At 40.9% G+C, this 18,722-nt stretch overlaps 3 protein-coding genes across 5 annotated transcripts in view; 1 reads left to right on the top strand and 2 right to left on the bottom strand.

Moving 5' to 3' along the window:
• The window catches only part of LOC116693433 (uncharacterized protein KIAA0513-like), a 453,101-nt gene that overhangs the window by 282,837 nt on the left and 151,542 nt on the right, over positions 1–18,722 (bottom strand). The gene's annotated exons all lie outside the window — the stretch shown is intronic.
• The window catches only part of LOC116693434 (uncharacterized protein KIAA0513-like), a 453,088-nt gene that overhangs the window by 254,654 nt on the left and 179,712 nt on the right, over positions 1–18,722 (top strand). The gene's annotated exons all lie outside the window — the stretch shown is intronic.
• Positions 1–18,722, bottom strand: part of LOC116693371 (zinc finger protein ZFPM1-like) — a 143,751-nt gene that overhangs the window by 17,120 nt on the left and 107,909 nt on the right. For all 3 annotated transcript variants that reach the window (XR_004332909.1, XR_004332910.1, XM_032522294.1), the window contains 4 exons: positions 3,737–3,839; positions 1,525–1,770; positions 430–663; positions 16–258 (listed from right to left, as the gene is read on the bottom strand). Coding sequence is in view for 1 of the 3 variants with exons in the window: in XM_032522294.1 (XP_032378185.1) it covers positions 16–258; positions 430–663; positions 1,525–1,770; positions 3,737–3,839 (826 nt within the window). In the remaining 2 variants the exon portion in view is untranslated. The remainder of the gene's footprint in view (positions 1–15; positions 259–429; positions 664–1,524; positions 1,771–3,736; positions 3,840–18,722) is intronic.

Here is an 18,722-nt window from a genome sequence, read left to right on the forward strand (position 1 = left end):
GATGAAATGTGTTACCAGTTGAAAGGGGCAGCTTTGGAAGTCCAGGCCCAGGGGAGTAGACCTCACTGTGAGATCCAGGCTGGCAAACCATGTGGCTGGTGACCAGATGGCTGTAGAGGATGTCCCTTGTGGTGGAGACAAAGCCGCAGCCATGACACACCCCGTTCAGAGTGTCCGTGTGGACCTTAAGGTGGCGCTCACAGTTTGCTTTTGTAGTAAAGGCTGACAGACAGATGAGACAGACAAATGGACGCTCACCTGTGGAAGGACCAAGAGGGACAATAAGTTAGAGGGTCAAAGAGTGAGCTCATCTACCAAACAGTCAAATGAACTGGTTGATGAAGGCACACTAGTCAAGTAACGAGGTAGATCTCAATGTTTTGATCCTTTGTCTGTTTGGCATAAATATACAGTAAGTCTTGCTCTCACCACTGTGGGTGCGCATGTGGATCTCTAATGAGCTGGCACTAGGGCAGCTCTTGTTGCACTGTGGAAAGGGGCAGATGCGTTCATTGGGATAAGACTCCTTGGGCTTGTCTTGTGGCGGGGACGAGGCTGCGGCTGGCTGCTTCTGACGGCTAGCGCAGTAGTACATAAGGTGAGCCTGCAGGTTCCTCTCACTTCGGTACCAGATTCCACAGTCCTTGCATGGGAAAATGTCCTCTGATGGACAGCAGAACATACATTTAGAGTTAGTTGAATGAAAAGAAACCCAAATTTGTATGGTTTAAGCAACTTGATGAAAAGCACCACTGATCAAACACAGACATGTTTTGGTGTGGATGTTCAACTCCAAGTATATAAAAATGTTGTTCTAATTTTAATCCACTAGTATTTACCTATACCCTTATTCTGAAGATGTTAATATACATAAAGTATGTGCATTTATCACATGAACAACATTTCAGAAGTCATTCTAGAGCTCTAATAGAAAAATAGAAACATAAGCACACCCACAAACACTCCATTGCTATGAGTATCCAAGGCAACAGGAAACTAATTATCATATCTTATCATCTGGGTTATTTTTTAAAACATTACAATTATTTGCTGCAGTGTTACCAGATACCAGATCTAGGAATGAGTAATGATCTAGCATGATTACCAATGGCCACGCCATGTGTGTGTTTATGCATCAGCTACAGACCTCAGCAGATCACATTTACAAATGAAAATGTATTGAGTGGCTCTGACAGGAGAGTTAAAGAACTGCAACCCCATCTTGTGGCCAAAGAGATCAGTGCAACTGACAAATGCTGAATAACAGTAGATGGTTGCAGCTTATATTGCAGTGATCAGAATAACAATGCTTGAATAGAAGACGTAAAGGCTGACAAGAAGAAAAATGTGTAGTATAAACGATTAGAAGGAGATGCCGTTTTTGATGTAATACTTTATGGGCCATATCCCATACGCCTTGTACCTTGCAAAAACACATTCCTAAGGAATTATCTTGAGCTTGAGGGAGCTGCTAACAGATAAATAATATATACTGTATGTTCAAGCCTTAAATACAACACTCACTATTGACAACAGCAGTAGCCAAGATGGCCGCCATGCCAGCTTGCTGTGGGAGGAGCTGGATTTCTGAGCGCAGTGCCGGCGGGTACAGTGACTCCTCCTTCACCACAGCTTGTTTCTGGGTGACAAAGCTGAGTGGAGGAGAAAGATGGGGGGAGGAGGAGGAGGATCCTGGAGGACGCAACAGGGAAGCCAGGAGCCTTTCACCAGCCCCAAGTTCTCTGGTTACTTTACAGAACAACTCCTCACCTGAAAACACACAAGCTTGAGTCACATTAGGAAACAGACAAGGCACATCCCTAGTTTGGTAAGATATGGTAACAGTTCACTTTTTATTTTCATATGACCAATACAAAATAGGATTAAAGGTGTTTGGGAGAAGGAATTAACAGTGACCATTTTTGAGAAGACATGGGAGGATATTTGGAGTTACGCGAAAAAGTAATCCAGTTAAAAATAATCCATAAAGTGTATATATCTCCTAATCGCAGGCATTCTTTCAATCCACCACTTTCTCCTCTGTGTCTTAAATGTAAAACAGAAATAGGTACCATACGTCACTGCTTATGGTCTTGACATACATTACAGAAATATTGGTCTGACATATTAGATGAATTATAAATAACATTTGGAAAAGATTTAGAAATGGATCCATTAACTCTGATTTTGGGCCTTCCAAGTACCTGCTACAAGTGGCAACAGGTTATATAACATTCTTAGTTTTGCTGAAAAGAAATATATCATCACAGTGGATCTCTTAAGGGTTGGTTTAAGGTTATATAGGAATTGATTCCTCTTGAATATTTAACAAATATTAAACATCACAAAGCGGACCAGGTTTGTTTTACAAGGTCTGGCAGCCTAGTACCTGACAATTATTTGATAATTATGCAAGGAATACCCTGAACTTAGGCTCTTGTGACCTGTGATGTAACTTACATTTTTTTTTATTTAACCTTTTTTTATTCAAGGAAGTTTCACTGAGAGGCAGCCTCTCTTTGCAGGAACGCCCTGATCCCATTCCCACAGGTCCACATTGATACCTGAAGATGCCCAGTAAACCCCAGTCAGATCTGCTGCCACTGAGCAGCTCCACTGGAGCTGTCGGAGGATAAGGGCCTTGCTCAAGGGCACCTCAGTGGTGGTAATGAGGAAGAGACAAGCGCTGCTCTTTCACTTTCCCCACCCAGATTTTATCCTGTTGGTCTGGGGATTGAACAAATATATCTCGGTTGACATATACTGTATTTTGTGTTTGTTTTGTTTTTGCTTGTTAGTATTGTTTATATCTTTGCTTGGTGTCATTATTATTGTTCTTGTGTAAAAAAAAATACATACACAAATACAAAACCAATACATATTGTAAAAAAAATAATTCTGGTTGCAGAGAGAGTGGAGACATTTTGAACTGTAGTAGCAGGAAACGCAAATATGGAACTAATGTTGATGATGACTTCATCACATTCCAGTGTCCCAGTTAGTCCACATGAGCAAAGCCCTGGAACCGACACACCTGAATGGAATGAAGCTATCATTGGGGATTATCAGCCCTGTGCTTTCTTGACAGAATGTCTGCCCTGAAAATGGACTATTCAAAAGATGGTGCCTGGTTGGGAATGAGGGTAGAACTAGCAGGACAGCTGGTAACATTTAACATTAACCCCCATATTTTGCATTTATAATCAGTACATAAACATTTAATGAATGTTTATAACATACTACAATGTAGCTGTAAGCAGATATAAGAACATTTAGGTGTTTATTGATGTAAAAGTAAAGTTGTCAACTTCTACTATGAAGACATGTTATGTTATTACAACTGTTTTTTAATATATTATCATTCATAATCACCAGCCTACAATTATGGGTGCCTATACTTGTTGATATTTATTTCTGAATACAGATACATTGTAGTGTGCTATAAACCATTTAATTAAATGTATATTTACTCCTTATAAATGCTACATATGAGGAGTTAAAGTAAACTGCTTGAATTTGTTGATGAAAACCATGTGGAGCAATACATAATAATATTGAGGAGGTGATGCATTGTGATGCATTGTGATATTGAATCGATTTTAATTGTTGACAAGACAATCAAATTGAATCGTGAGACCAGTGAAGATTCACACCCCTAGAATAAACATCACAAAGAGCCAAATACAGGTGGACATGGTGCTTGAGGCATTCTCCGTTGTCACATAGAAAAACTCGCCTTTGCTGTATATGGTACAGTTGGCAGCTGAGACGTCAGAGGTCAGAGGGAGCAGACCAATCCAACAGTCCAGATCTTCGCACACCAGAGTCAACCTAGACGTCTACACACAAACACAGAAAGCAGATGAGAAATGAACATAACCTTTTCTTTGGTCAGACTTATCACAATCCCTGCTGACGTATACAGTATGTACTGAAGCAGAGGCTGTACCCTCTTACAAATGTGTGTAATAAACTGTGTAGTGAGATTTAAAGGTTTACTTCTCAATTTAACAATAATCATTTTCATTTTTTTTGTCAATGAGTGTTTTGTTGACATGATTTTACATGATTATGTCAAATATACAAGCAATGTAGCAATGAGGTCTTGGTTTGTGACTATTAGTGTTGAAACAATTAGCTGATTAATGAATTAGTCAATTAAAAATGGGTTGGTTCCAGCTTCACTGGTCTGACAAAAACTATTTAAAGATGCCACCTTGAACTCTGGGAAAATGTGAAAGTATTTTTTCACTATTTCTTGATATTAACTGAAATCCACCCATGTCTAAATTTAAACAAATGAGCTATTAACAAATGATATTGTGCCTTGCATTGTATCTGCATTTTGAAACATTCTCTTTTATGAAATGAAATGACCACAGTGGAAAAAAGACAGTGTAACCTGATGGTACTTCCTGTACATTATATGTTCTTATTCATGGAACATTTCATAGTACTAGCAATACAGTACATTCAGTGTAGTGCTACCATCTGCCAGGTTGAACAGTATACAGTGTCAATTGATTTTTCTCTCATGCCTCCCTTAACATCATTTCAAAAGAAAACAAGTCAAATGAAATAAGAGAGAGACTCTTAAAGGGCATGCCATTGTCACTTTGAAGTGTCCATTCTCTTCCTTAACTGTGCTTCTGTATAGTATGCAGACCATGAGATAATCACAAAAATTCAAGCATTAATTGCTGGCAATCAGGAACACAGAGGCACACAGTACTGTCCAGTGTGCGGCCAGTGGTAAACACCCATTTACAAAAAGAATGCCAGCGGGCAGAGGATGATTACAACGCAAGAAGGAAATGAGGAAATGAGGGGAGCATGGGCTGAACAAAGCTGCTCAGAAAATAAAAGGAGAACAGAGAGAAAATGAATAAAAGAGGAAGAGAGACCCTGGGAGAGAGTGAGAGAAGAAAAGGAAGAGAAAGAAGATCTGATGAGGTCGACAGGCTGCTATTCAGACGGCTGCCATAATTAGATCTACAGTGAATACACTGGACAAAGAGTGGAGGGTCAACATCCAGTCTCTGTATGTGTGGAGGTATGAGGGACAGAGACCGGGAGGGGGACATGTAAAACACACAGACACACAGATATACACACACCTGTGTGTCCTGAGTACAATCTTGGCTTTGTTCATATGAGGCTCCAGGAGCATTCCCTATGACTCCCAGGACACAGGCTTATCACATGCCTCCATGACACACGCATGCATGCACGCATACTTATACAGTACCACACTATGCCACAAAATTGGGTAAATACTAGTAAGTACAAGAGGTTTTAACAGCCTTTAACAAATGACCATCAAAGTGGTACATGCACATGTACTGTACTGTATGTTTATGCTCTGGTGTTCCAACGTCTAACTGCCGAGATAAAGGTGACTAAGGAAGTATTTCTCTATTCATGTATGGCATGGCCCAACTATTCTGTTGTCTTTCCATTCCTATCTTATATAAAATAGAACTAATTCAACAATTAAAAAGAGAATAAAACACTTCACACTATATCTTACACAATATCTTTTCTATCAAACCCAGTGTGTGAGGGGCAGCGCCGTGTTGTGGTGCAGTACTGCTCACTCTCCACCAGGTGGCAGCCTTCCCTCAGCACTGGACCTGAGAGCGCTTGCACCGCACTCACTGAACAGTTAAGGCTCTAAGTGTCAAAGGTGACATGATGGTGTATCCTGTTTGTTAAGTGTTTCTTCTGTCACACTCCATAGTTAGCTTTAATACCAATACTATTGAATACATTAAATATTCAAGAAATGACATGACCAATGAAAATCTCATAGCGCTAATCAGTACTTTGTCAATGATTGCAGTAGTTCATTAGAACATACAGTGCCGATTTACATTCCTAAATGTATATGATTGTAGCAGTGGTTCAGGGCAGCCATTGGTTTTCCATTCACTTCTATATGATATGAAAATATATTAGTAGACTCTGCATTATAGATTTTTTAATTATGACTTGAATGGCACCCAATGGTAGCCTACAACGGCAGAAAAATACACACAATCAAAGCACACGTGTGGTTTGAAAAAAAAAAAGATTACCTGTGATTTGAGGTGATTGTGATTTGTAATAAATTGGATAAAACAGTGGTTACCAATGTGGCGTGGTGGGAAGTAACTACATTTACTCAATTACTGTACTTAAGTATTTTTATTTTATTTTTTTGCTACTTCATGCTTCTAGTCTACTACACTTTGGAAGTAAATACTGTACTTTTTTTCTTCACTATATTTACTTTATCAATGTTAGTTACATTGCAGATTCTTATTATTAATACAAAATATAACTCAACTGGGACTGCAGCAGCTCAGGGTTCGAGTCCGACTTGGGGCCACTTGCTGCATGTCTCCCCCCTCTCTCCCCCGCTTTACTGTCCTGTCTATTAAAGGCTAAAAAGGCCAAAAAATAAATAAATTAAAAGTATAAAAATATAATTTATTAGTCTTGATTAGTATTAGTTACCCAGCAGTGTATAAATTACTTAAAATTAGCTTTACCTTTACCAGCTGCAGTATTAGTTAAAACTTAACTTTAGTAAGTTAAATTTTATTTAAAAATTTAAATTCATGTAATTATGAAAAGGGCAATCCTGCATAGTGAATCCTTTTGGTACTGTAAGTGTATGTTGATACCAATACTTAGAACTTAGGACTTTATTACAGTATTACACTGTAGTATTGCTAATTTTAGTAAAATATCTAAGTACTTATTCCATCACTGCCGATATAAGCTTTGAGACCCCCCCAAAAAAATCACTGCCAAACACAAATGTATTCATTATTACTGAATTATTATTTTCTTAAATGTTTAAAAAGAGATTGAACACTGGAGTGTTTTACCTCTTCAGGACTCAAAAAACATTAAAATTAAACTATTTTAAATAGGGAACATTGCTCGAAAGGTATGACGAGTTCAAATTTAATGTTTACAAGAGTTTAGATTTCATGGCTATAAAAGGGTCAAAGCCAAAACGGTTAGGAAAGAGTGGGCTCAAACATGCAAAACCATCGGTATAGTCCTCAAACAGTACAACTTCATTCAGTGAAATAATATAATAGTCTTTTAAATATTCTGCTAAATTCCAAATAGAAAAACACATAATTGAGGCCAAAAACATGATATTGTCTAGATGAATAAAAAAAAAAAAACAATATGGTATATTCCTAATCAGCGCCCTGCTGCTCCATAAGGTGAAAGCCTTTAATCATTAGTGAGTGTACGATCAGACGGATCATACTACACAGCCAGTTACAGTTGAAATACCTGCAGAAGATGGAGATGGTCTGTAGGCGTGCTTGGGAAGACAGTGAGAAGAGAGAAGGGAAGGACAGAAGGAAGGAAGCCTCTCAGTCTGTTGTACGTTGAAGATTGAGGCAGAGCGTATTGGATTTCATGGGGAACTAGCGCTGATGTGGAGATACTGCTTCTTTTGTTTTAATTTGTAACCCAATGCTGGAGCCGTCTCAGCTGTAAGTACTGCTAATTTGTTTCAGACTAATTCATCACGGCCACGGCTTTGGAATTCGCCATGATAGGGCAATGGGGAGAGCTCAGTATTACACAAGTGGAAAACACACACACACACACACACACACACACACACACACACACACACTTGTTCTTCAAAACATTTTAAGCAATTACTCATTGTGAGTGTGATACACTCATAAATTTCCTTATTTGATAATTGTTACCACTTTTGTTAAAAGTCCATGGCGTCCACTCCCTTACGCAGTTTCCTACCTGACCACAGCTATATCAACGTGATTTTATTGGGCCACAGTCACTAGGACAAAAGAAACATAATACACTATCTTGGGAAAATTATTGATCTTTAGTTATGTAACATCATTGATGATTTTTTCATATCTGAGAACTGACCAGAGAAATCCTTCCAGTGACACGTGGCAGCTAAATATTTTATAGAGGTACATCTATCCTGAAAATCACTCATTTCTAGGGGAAATGCACATAACTCTAGCATTTAACTTAAACCCTTTTAAGATCTAATTTCACTCCGGAAACCTTTCTAATTCCATATAGGCTCTCACAGATTCAAGCATTGTCAGGTAGAAAAAGACACTCCGGCCAAGTGTAGTTCAGGAAGCCTGAAGGACTGGGATTTTTGGGGGGGCCTGTTTGTGAACTCATTGAGATTCAGAAAACCTCATGAGGTACAGTAGAATGCAAATATATGCACCTACATATACATACAGGGTGAAATCACTTGGAAGTTTATTGGGCATTCAAACAGCCTGTCCTCAATATGGCCACATATGGATTTAAAGGAGATATGGATCATTTGTTGCTGCTGGTTAAACTTTGAGAAAGCAAAAGTCGAGGTGTTCAATCATAGAACTTAATCGCAACATCCCAATAACTGCAAACGAGAAAAACATGCTACTATACACAATTTAAAGCCATGAATACACACCTACTAAAATGAGATAATGAGAATCAGAGACAGGCACAGGGTCACGTGTGTGTGTGTGTGTGTGTGTGTGTGTGTGTGTGTGTGTGTGTGTGTGTGTGTGTGTGTGTGTAATGAACCAGGGCAGTAAAGAATGCAGATGCCAAAGATGTGGGTGTGAGTTAAGGAGAGCGGAGAGGCCACTGGATGGTATCAAAACCTTTTCACTTCTCTTGGTCTGACGCCGATGAATTGACTCAAACAGCTAACAGCCACTTGAGGAACGTGTCTGGACCTACAAAGAAACAACCTGGGCTGTGAATTCAGTGATTTATGTCAAGGCAAGAAATGAAGCAAACTCAAAAAACTCAATCACATTGTTTAATGCACGAGTTGTGTAGGGCTGGGTATCGTTCAAAACCTGAAGGGCTGAACGTTTTAGCATCAACATCGCGATGTGTGCATGCGCAATACTCACTTCGCAGGACGTTGCTTGATAGAAAAGTAAACTTTCACCGTTCTCCTTTAACATGATTATTACCATCCGACCCTTCCCCTTTAAGACAGGTAGCCATGTGGGCAGCGTGTGTGTGTGTGACGGTAGTCCGACGGGGGTTATTGTCATGGGAAGTGAGGCTCTCTGTGTGTAGTAAAGTCCGTAGGCAGCAGCTGCTGCTGACACAGTGATGTCATCGTTTGATGGGTAGTCGGTGAAGCTACAGTAGTCGGTGTTTTATGTTCACTGCAAATACAAACTAAATCACCGATTAATGCAACATAATACAACATCTCCGGCCATTTCCCCCCGCAGAAAGCTGCTACCCGCGGCTAAAGCTAAATGTTAGCCTTAAAAAAAAAAGCAGAAAGCTACTACTAGCCAGGATAAAGCTAATTTAGTTAGCCTTATAGAAACAAGCAGAGAGTTGCTACCACCAGGCTAAAGCTAATATAGTTAGCCAAAGAAACAAGCAGAAGATGCTACCAGACGGCTAAAGTAATATAGTTAGCCTAAAGAACAAGCAGAAAGCTGCTACCAGCCAGGCTAAAGCTAATATAGTTAGCCTAAAGAAACAAGCAGAAAGCTGCTACCAGCAGGCTAAAGCTATTAGTTAGCCAATGAAACAGCAGAAAGCTGCTACCAGCCAGGCTAAAGCTAATATAGTTGACCTAAAGAAACAAGCAGAAAGTGCTACAGCAGGCTAAGCTAATATAGTTAGCCTAATGAAACAAGCAGAAAGCTGCTACCAGCCAGGCTAAAGCTATATAGTTAGCCTAAGAAACAAGCAGAAAGCTGCTACCAGCCAGGCTAAAGCTAATATAGTTAGCCTAAAGAAACAAGCAGAAAGCTGCTACCAGCCAGGCTAAAGCTAATATAGTTAGCCTAAAGATCCAAGGGGTCCTTCCGTCCCAGCAAACGTTACGTTTCGGAGCCGCGACACTGGAAACGTAACACTAATCTACTACAGAAGTCTGTGTCTGGTCTAACGTCATTTCCACTGATTAAATTCTTCTTGGAGACAGTTTGTTGGTAGTGCGTGGGAATTTATCAAACTAACGAGCTTGCCCCGCTAGTCGACCCCAACCTGACATTTAGAGGAAGCAACATGCAGTCACTGTCATCACGTTAGCCTGGACTGATTATTATATGAATATAATGGTGTCATGCTAGTCAACCAGCGTATTTCTACCTGATGTCCCTCTCCAAAACCACTGAAGAAGAGTAACGTTAGTCACAGCTTTCTTGCTTTGGTGTTTGTAAAGCATTAAAGTTTAACAAAGAATGGGTCAGATTAGAAAAGATCCTTTTTCATTTTTTCTTCTATGTAAATGCACTCCCCTACAAAATCACCACAGTAGTCGAGAACGATTTATTAATTCCAAATAGGGCTATTTATGTCATCTTTTTAAAATTCCTTTTTGTTTTTTCATATTGCAATATATATCGCAGGGGGGAAAAATATTGCAACGTAAGATTTTTCCAATATCGTGCAGGCCTATTGCGACTTTAATGATACTTTTTTCAATTTAATTACATTACAAATTACGGCACAAATCTTTTTATTTCTTGTTCAGCTCCTACTAGAGCCAATCAGACATTAGAAGATCTTGGTAGAAGTATGCTGCAGGCTGATTGGCTCATTGACGCTGATGAGATTTACTCCTTAAGTATTGACATTGCGTTTTGAATGACGAAGCATTTTTCAATATTTTTGCAATACTTTGGAGGGAATTTGGTCGATGCCTAAAAAGTATTGAATACATCACCCAGCCCTAGAGTTGTGTTCACTGCAGGGACTGGCCACACCCCCATCAATAATAATAAAAAAGATGATTTGGCCTTTGACAGCAGCTAGAAAACACCTGCTGAGTTCTCACTGACTGGGCAATGTTTCATCCCACAGAGAGCAGTGCAGCACAAATGTAGCCTGTACAGTACAGCTGGGTACAGTATTGAGCGTTCATACGTTTGGTACCAAACTAAATGTGTCCTTAGCACAGAATATCAAAGTTATATAAAAGTTGACAGAATGTCTAGTCAGACTGTAGGCTTACCCTATTATCTGATCAGATATGTCTAGATTTAGAATGCAGTACATTTAATCATTTAGAGGAACGGACGGGTTTGGTAAAAAGAAAAAAGTGGCAAATGTTTGTATTCCCTGAACTTAGGCATCAGAAAGGTTGTTTTGATATTGGTATAGAAAACAGTTTTGCAACAGTTTTGAACATTTTCACACAATACCAAGACATGGAAATGTATTCATAGTATGTGTGTTTCCTCTTCACAAAGAGTCTGAAAAGAAGATGAATGCTCCTGGGAGACTACAGGTGTCAGGACTGTATATAGTAAGTAGCAGCAGTTTGGTGAGGATGAAAACAAAAAAGGAAAAAAGAAAAGAAACAAGGACCAGGATGATTTACCAGAAATGTCAGGTGGTTCAACATGATCAAAAAAAAGATCTATAGATCTGCATAGATGCAAGACCTCAAGATACCTTGTCAGCCACTTTTCCTCTTGTCTCACCCTAACTATCTGCTCAGCCCTTCATCTATCAGTGGAATGTCAGGCCTCCCCAGCAGAAGTACATCTTGGTTGAGAGCGCTGCCTTAAGCCTCATCAGCCGGAGGAGAGTCTTTGAGCTGCAGTCTAAGCCCCTTGCCCGGACCCCGGTCCCCTCATGAATATTAACCAGCCCCGAGCCTGGCTTTAATCTGCCTGATCCCCGCACTGCTGCCGCCGAGACGATAGTGAATCTAATTATTTGGTCTGATATTAACCCCCCACTCCCACACCCCACCATTCCCAGCCCCAATGCCCTGTCCTCGCTATAGATGCTGTAACATTCACATTTGTGTGTTAGAGCAAACAGACACCAACTGAACTTCAGAGCCACCTTCCTTTGCCAAAGTCAGTTCACATGAAACACACACACTAACACACACACACACACACACCTCCACCAACCCCCCTCCACCTCCAGCGCAGCCTGCAACACCCTCTTCTTATCAGGCCCAAAAACGCCCTCCTCAACACCGATAAAACTAGAATGCAAATGATGCCAGGCTGATTTTATTTCTTCATTTTCTCCCTCCATTCCCCTGTTCAGTATCAGAATGGCACCACGTTTGCCCTCTCCCTCCTCCTCCCTCTCTCTCTTTCTCTCTCTTTCTCTCTCTGAAGCCAATCAGGGGTAAGGGACAATGATGATAATAAGGATGTTGGTGGTGATGGGCACAGGAAGCAAAGAACTTTCCCTCAACTAACCCCAATGTCTCACCCCATCTCACATCACATGGTGCTATACATGCATTTCAATTAAAGGAGGAAATGGAGGACACCCCCCCCCCCACACACACACACACACACACCACCAACACCACCCTACTCTGCAGATGAGCAGATTAAGGTTTCTCTGTACAGCTGTCAACGGCCACAGTTTTACTGCTACCACTGGGGAATAAGTATGTTTGTATATGCAAATCATTACTGATACATCTAGCACATCTCAATGGTGTATACTGTTTCACATGGTCTAATATGGTCTGTAACAGTCTGAACAGGACAGGGTTATGGTCAGTAAATGTAAAACATAGTCAATAGTCAACATGAGTTTGTACATATTAGTGTATGCTATATATATGGCTGCAGGAGGACAGTTGGACTGAAAACATGATTGGCCTATAGAATTTAACAATACTACACTGTTTATGGGAAACTTAAAAAAACTGATAAGTTATATTAAAACATTGAGTGCCTTATGCTTTAAAAGCATTTAAAAAGCACATGTTCTTTTTCTTTGGTGCCATTGCTGGACGGGGATTCGACTACACATGACCAAGCCACCATAAATACAGTTTCTTTGTCTATTAAAGTTACTGTTCAATGCCATTTACTTCACCAATCATGTTGGGCTGTCTTTTTTAACTTTTTTTTTTACATCACTGACGTTATGTCACCTTAGAGTATATACAAATGATTGGAATGAGCTTGACATATAGATTTAAATGGATCAGTGATCTGTATCAGCAGATACCCGGAGTTAAGCATATTAGGGTTTTATCCTGGGACCAAAAATATACCTTTCTCCATACCTTAAATAAATGGTTCATCCCAAAAAATATAAGGTTTTATCAATAATAGAAAATCCCTCCTCATCACTGGTGCGACCTAATTACAACTGTCTGGGCCAATATAGGAATACCTGTAGCAGCTCATACGGTTTGATACATCCATGTCACACACTGTCAAACCCTTCCAAGAGGCGTACTCTCCTAGAAAATTGTAGGTAAGTAAGTAATATTTGTACAGCTGGTGAATAACAAAACCAAAGCCTGAAGATTTTACAATTCATGACACATTCCAAATAGGTGCATTTTTACTCGTGCTGTAAGCGTTTCAAATGTTTTGTGCTGCTCTAGCTGGGAATTTAATAAGCCACCCTGCTCCTCTTCTGACCTTTTCATCCATCCTTCATTCATTCACTCCTTCCACAAAATCATTCATTCAATCATCCAATTCACCCTCTTCCTCCCTTCTCCTCTTTCACTGTCTCTCCTGCACCGCCTCCTTCCTTTTATACACCTCTTTCTTTCTTAATCTCTGATTCTCTTCCTCTCCCCAACTGTCATTCCTGCTTTTCTGTCTGCCTGCCCCTCCTTCTCTCATCCTATCTTTCCCTCTTTTCTCTCTCTGTCTCTCTTTCTATCTCTCGACAACAGGAAATGGATTCTTTCCCGATCCAGGAGGTTGAAGGGTTGTACTCACTGTCCCAAACAAAGAGGTCACTGTGTGAATCCTCCAAAAAATACAAAGAAGAAAAGGAAGGCAGATAAAGATCAGAAACCTACTCTCATCCGCCTCTCTCATACAAACCCATATGATCTCACACACACACACACACACACACACACACACACACACACACACACACACACGTTGTTGCACTCACAAAAATCATTTCTCTAACATTCAACAGAAACACATTATACTTTTTTTTTTACACTTTATATTCCTCTCCTGAGATACAAATATCGTCAATACAGTACATGGCCAAGGCTCAACACCTCCAAGAAGCAGAGTAAAAAACGGAGAAAAAAAATAGAGAGAGCCATGTTTGATGAGCTGCATGCAAATGACATGTAAAAATATAAAACTGCGATACTTAAAACGGGGGCCAAGATAAGAGATTTGAAAATGAGGCACTCTTGGAAAGCAGGCTCCTGAACTGCCGGAGATGAGGCTCAGAGATAGAGAGGATAGAGGTTTTCCCTCTCCTCTTCTCCTCTCTTACACCTCCTCCTCCTTTTTCCTTCCTCCTCCACCCTGCAAAAGCCGGTGCAGATGACAGGGAGATGCAGATACCAGCCAGTCATTGCCACTGAATGATGAACACCTCTTCCCTCGGTCTCATTTAACCCTCTTCTTCCATGCTTGCCTCACCTCTCTTCTAGTTCTCTTTTTCTCTCATATTTCCTTTTGTCTCGCATGTTTTGTTTTAGTTGATGGACCTTTCCCACCTTTCTCTTTGGGTCTCTTTTGTTCCTCTTCCTCCCTGGCCTGGCTGGCTGCATTTCTGTCTATCAGTATTTTATCTTATTTGGCAGTTATTTCTCTCCTCTCTGCAATCACCCCTCCTCTTTCCCTTCCCCAGGGTGATAGGCTCTTCTGTCAGGGCCAGGTTGACAGACTGAGAGACAGACTGCTACTGTCATGATGTGGGCAAGTCATACGACAGGTAGCCTACGTGGAGCACATTGATTCAATCACCAGAGATAAAAGCTGGCTCTCCTTAAAGCCATGGTGCACAGGGTCAACATTTTGGGTCAATATATCCATCACTCAAGGTGTAATGTGAGTTTTGCCCAAAATATTCTGATGAAAGAGACCATGTTTAAAGTCCCAGTGAGAGTGCAGTTACAGCATCTTTTGCTATAGGAGAACAACCTGTTCTAATTTATTGCCATTTTTTAAACCAATAACAATCGTCATGGGTGGCGCCAAGCTCTGGACAGAGCCACGGTGCCTCTGCTAAATAGTTTCAGGAAGGAAGTTTTGTTGGAACATGTGTACATCCAGAAGTAGTTTTAGTCGTCAACAGAAAACTCAGATTGGACAGATAGTCTAGCTAGCTGTCTGGATTTACCCTGCAGAGATCTGAGGACCAGGTAACCATAGTCCTCAGATTGGACAGATAGTCTAGCTAGCTGTCTGGATTTACCCTGCAGAGATCTGAGGACCAGGTAACCATAGTCCTCAGATTGGACGGATAGTCTAGCTAGCTGTCTGGATTTACCCAAAAGGGCGGTGCTGTGTGTGGCGGCCAATAGGACACGGCCATGGCCACCACCTGCTAACCCTTGGCTCTTCCATTGTCGCCTCCACCCACGCATCCTTTACCTGTGTTACTAAAACAGAAGGTGAAGGACGAAAAACTAATTAATTAAAATACAAGCATGCAATTTGAGCAATGTAAACAAAGGTTTTGCCAAATGATATTCAAACACACACACTTTGGACCCATAATATTGCTCTTCTAGCTACTACAACCCATGAGCCAACAAAGATAAGTTTGGTTTAATATGATGGGAGAGGTTAGGTTGCCCCAAATCACCAATTACTTTATGTACACGCCACATTGATATATAAATACTCAAAACCCTAGGGACAGGCTATATAAGGTGTAGCAAACAATTCTTAAAGATAGAAACTCCTCTTCTTGCTCTGTAGTTCCTTTTTAAGAACCTTCCTTACGTATTGCTTTCTTCTGGGGGGCATCACAGAAGGTATCTCAACACTCGCCATAATCATCGATTTGTCATCTTCTGAAGGAGCACCATTTTAATTAACATTCTAATTTGATGGGCGGAGGAGGGAGAGAAACAGAGAGGCAGAGAAACACTGTTGATGAGTCCAGATAAAAAAAGATCAAAATCAGGATGTAAACAAACCGGCTCAGACTCAACGCAAAAAAAAGAAAGAAAGAAAAAACAGCTCCAGAGAGAATAAGAAAGAGACAGCGATCACCTTCACTTGTCCTTCCTGGGGGGTGAGGGAAGGAGGAAGTGGAGAGTAAAGAAGGTAGAGGGGAGGAGAAATACAGAGTGAGAAGAGACTACCCAAAAAGTGTTTGAAAAGCCGTGGGTGGCGCGCCTTATCGCCCCAGTTCTCCTGGAGAGATTATTGGGGGATTAGTGCGAACGCTTGTTTCTAAAACATGATGAAAAGACGTTCGGCGCGTGATAACGCTTTGAACTCCCCTACTCTGCTACTTCTAGGATCGTGCCTTCAGGCTGCCTTTCCACGAAAGACATGATTGGGGTGGGGTGAGCTGCTGGGTGCAGCTGAAGGAAGGAGAACAATAGAGCCAATGCTGTAAGAGAGGTCCCTCCTGTGGTACACTGTGTGTGGACACTTCACTTCGGACATCTGTCCTTTGGGTTATGTAAAAGATGCAATAAACTCAAGGTGTGGCTACACTTAAGTGTCATCGTTCTTTTTGATTTCACTTCATCTGAGCTGACATTTCACAACAATCCTGCAACTTCAGTCCAATCCCATGCACTTGTACTATCAGTTAATTAAAGCAGGATCCAATCAAAACGAGAGGAGATATAATATCAGATTTGTTATGTGTATCAGAATAGCAGTTGGTGTGCTCACTCCTGGGTTGCCATGGGAGGCTCACCAAGGAGGACCTGGTTGTTCACTCAACCAAAAACAGTGAGGAATCAGCAGCCAGCTGATCACTTGATCAGTAAACATTATTATACCCTGTTCTAAAGTCCAACAGCCATATCAGCCAGAATATATTTAAATAGATAAATGGTTTTACGCCTCTTTCTCAAGAGATGCAAATGGCAGGATTTCCATATGACACAGGCCAGTTAACACGCCACTAATCTAATGAAGAAGATCTGTTGGAGGGAGAGCGAGGACTGGATCTCATTTGCCTCTCTGTGCTCCACCCTGATTTCTCAGAACTGACAAACTCACCCCCCACCCATATGATCACACACACACACACACACACACACACACACACACACACACACACACACGCACACACACACGCGCACAAACGCCAAGCCAAGAAAAAAACAAGGCATATTTTATATTGTTTCGGATAAAAAATTAAATAAAGTCATTGCACTAAATATGACTCTTTGTGTACGTATGTGTTACTTGAGTGTGTAGTGTATGTAGGTGTGTTGCTGGGTAGGCCTTGTAGTGAACTGATAGCTTATCGGTCCGGGCCAAATAAGAATCTAATTTGATGAGATAGAGAGGGACTGCATCATAGTGGGCCATGCCAATCTCACCCAGAGATGGGACGCAAAACCTGGGGGCTCCACAGAGAGGAGTGTGTGTGTGTGTGTGTTGTGTGTGTGTGTGTGTGTTGTTGTGTGTGTGTGTGTGGGGGGGGGGGGTGTGTGGTTGTATGTGAATGTGGGTGTGTGTGGTGGGGGGGGGGGGGGGGGGAGATAACAAAATAACATTTAGTTAATTCTTTTAAGCTTTTTAAGTTTGAAGCTCTTTTTTTCCTGCTAAGTTTTGGCTCTGGCTAGATGGCGCTCACAGTGGAGAGCTACGTGGCACATGTGGGTAAAATGGGCTGTACTATGCAGAGTATATATGCCAGACAGACACACAGCTGACAGCCTTGCAGGTGGATGCGATGGAGACGGGCTCAGACACACGCTCTGCGGACAGCTGCATGCTTGTGTCAGTCCAACAGACGTGCAAGCGGTTACATAATAGTTGCTTATGCATGTGTCCATGGCAATGCACACAACATTGTGGGTTTCTAGCCATCCATTTGAATGTGTATTTACAATTTACACACACAACTGGAACACTTAAAACACCTAAATGTTGCAAAAAGTCAAATTAAAACAAGTTTGTGATCAGAAAGTTGTTGGTCCGTTCTCTAGACTGGCACGATGTACCATGGTTGTTCAAGTCCATAGTCCATACCAGTTCTGATCAGATTTGGAGTATGTAATGTGTTTACACTGGAAAAGTTACAAAAGTAAGTTCTTTCAAAGCATTCAGTATGTAATGCATTAATACTAAAATGAAACTTAAACACTGCCTGAAACAGTTGCATGTTAAAAATCAGTGTTTCATACACTGTTTTTGTTAAAGATTGTTTTTTGGGCTTTTTAGGCCTTTATTTTGAAAAGACAGCTGAAGACATGAAAGCAGAGAGAGAGGCGGAATGACATGCAGCAATCAGAGTCAAACCCGCAGCAGCTGGGACGAAGAGTAAACCACTGTGTTGAAGCGATCTACCAGGTGAGCTACCCAGGCGTACACACCGTTAATGTTTGTTGGCTCAGCTTGTTTCTCCGATAACCTAAGATCCAGACATCCAATGACTATAACCCTCCATCCTGTTAATATACAGAATATATATATACATTATCGTGTATCATATCCTGTCTAAAAATGATGCAGAAAAAACTAGTCCATGTTACTTCTAGGCTGGATTACTGCAATTCTTTATTATCCAGCTGCTTGAAAAAGTCCATAAGGACTCTTCAGCTGATCCAGAATGCTGCAGCACGTGTTCTGACGGGAACCAGGAAAAGAGACCACATCTCTCCTGTTTTAGCTTCTCTGCATTGGCTTCCTGTAAAATCTAGAATAGAATTTAAAATCCTTCTTCTCACCTACAAAGCTCTTCATGGTCAGGCACCATCTTATCTAAAAGAGCTAATAGTTCCTTACTACCCCACCACAGCACAGTGCTCCCAGAGTGCAGGGTTACTTTTG

This window comes from Etheostoma spectabile, chromosome 8, assembly GCF_008692095.1.
Source record: "Etheostoma spectabile isolate EspeVRDwgs_2016 chromosome 8, UIUC_Espe_1.0, whole genome shotgun sequence".
Taxonomy (NCBI): Eukaryota; Metazoa; Chordata; class Actinopteri; order Perciformes; family Percidae; genus Etheostoma; species Etheostoma spectabile.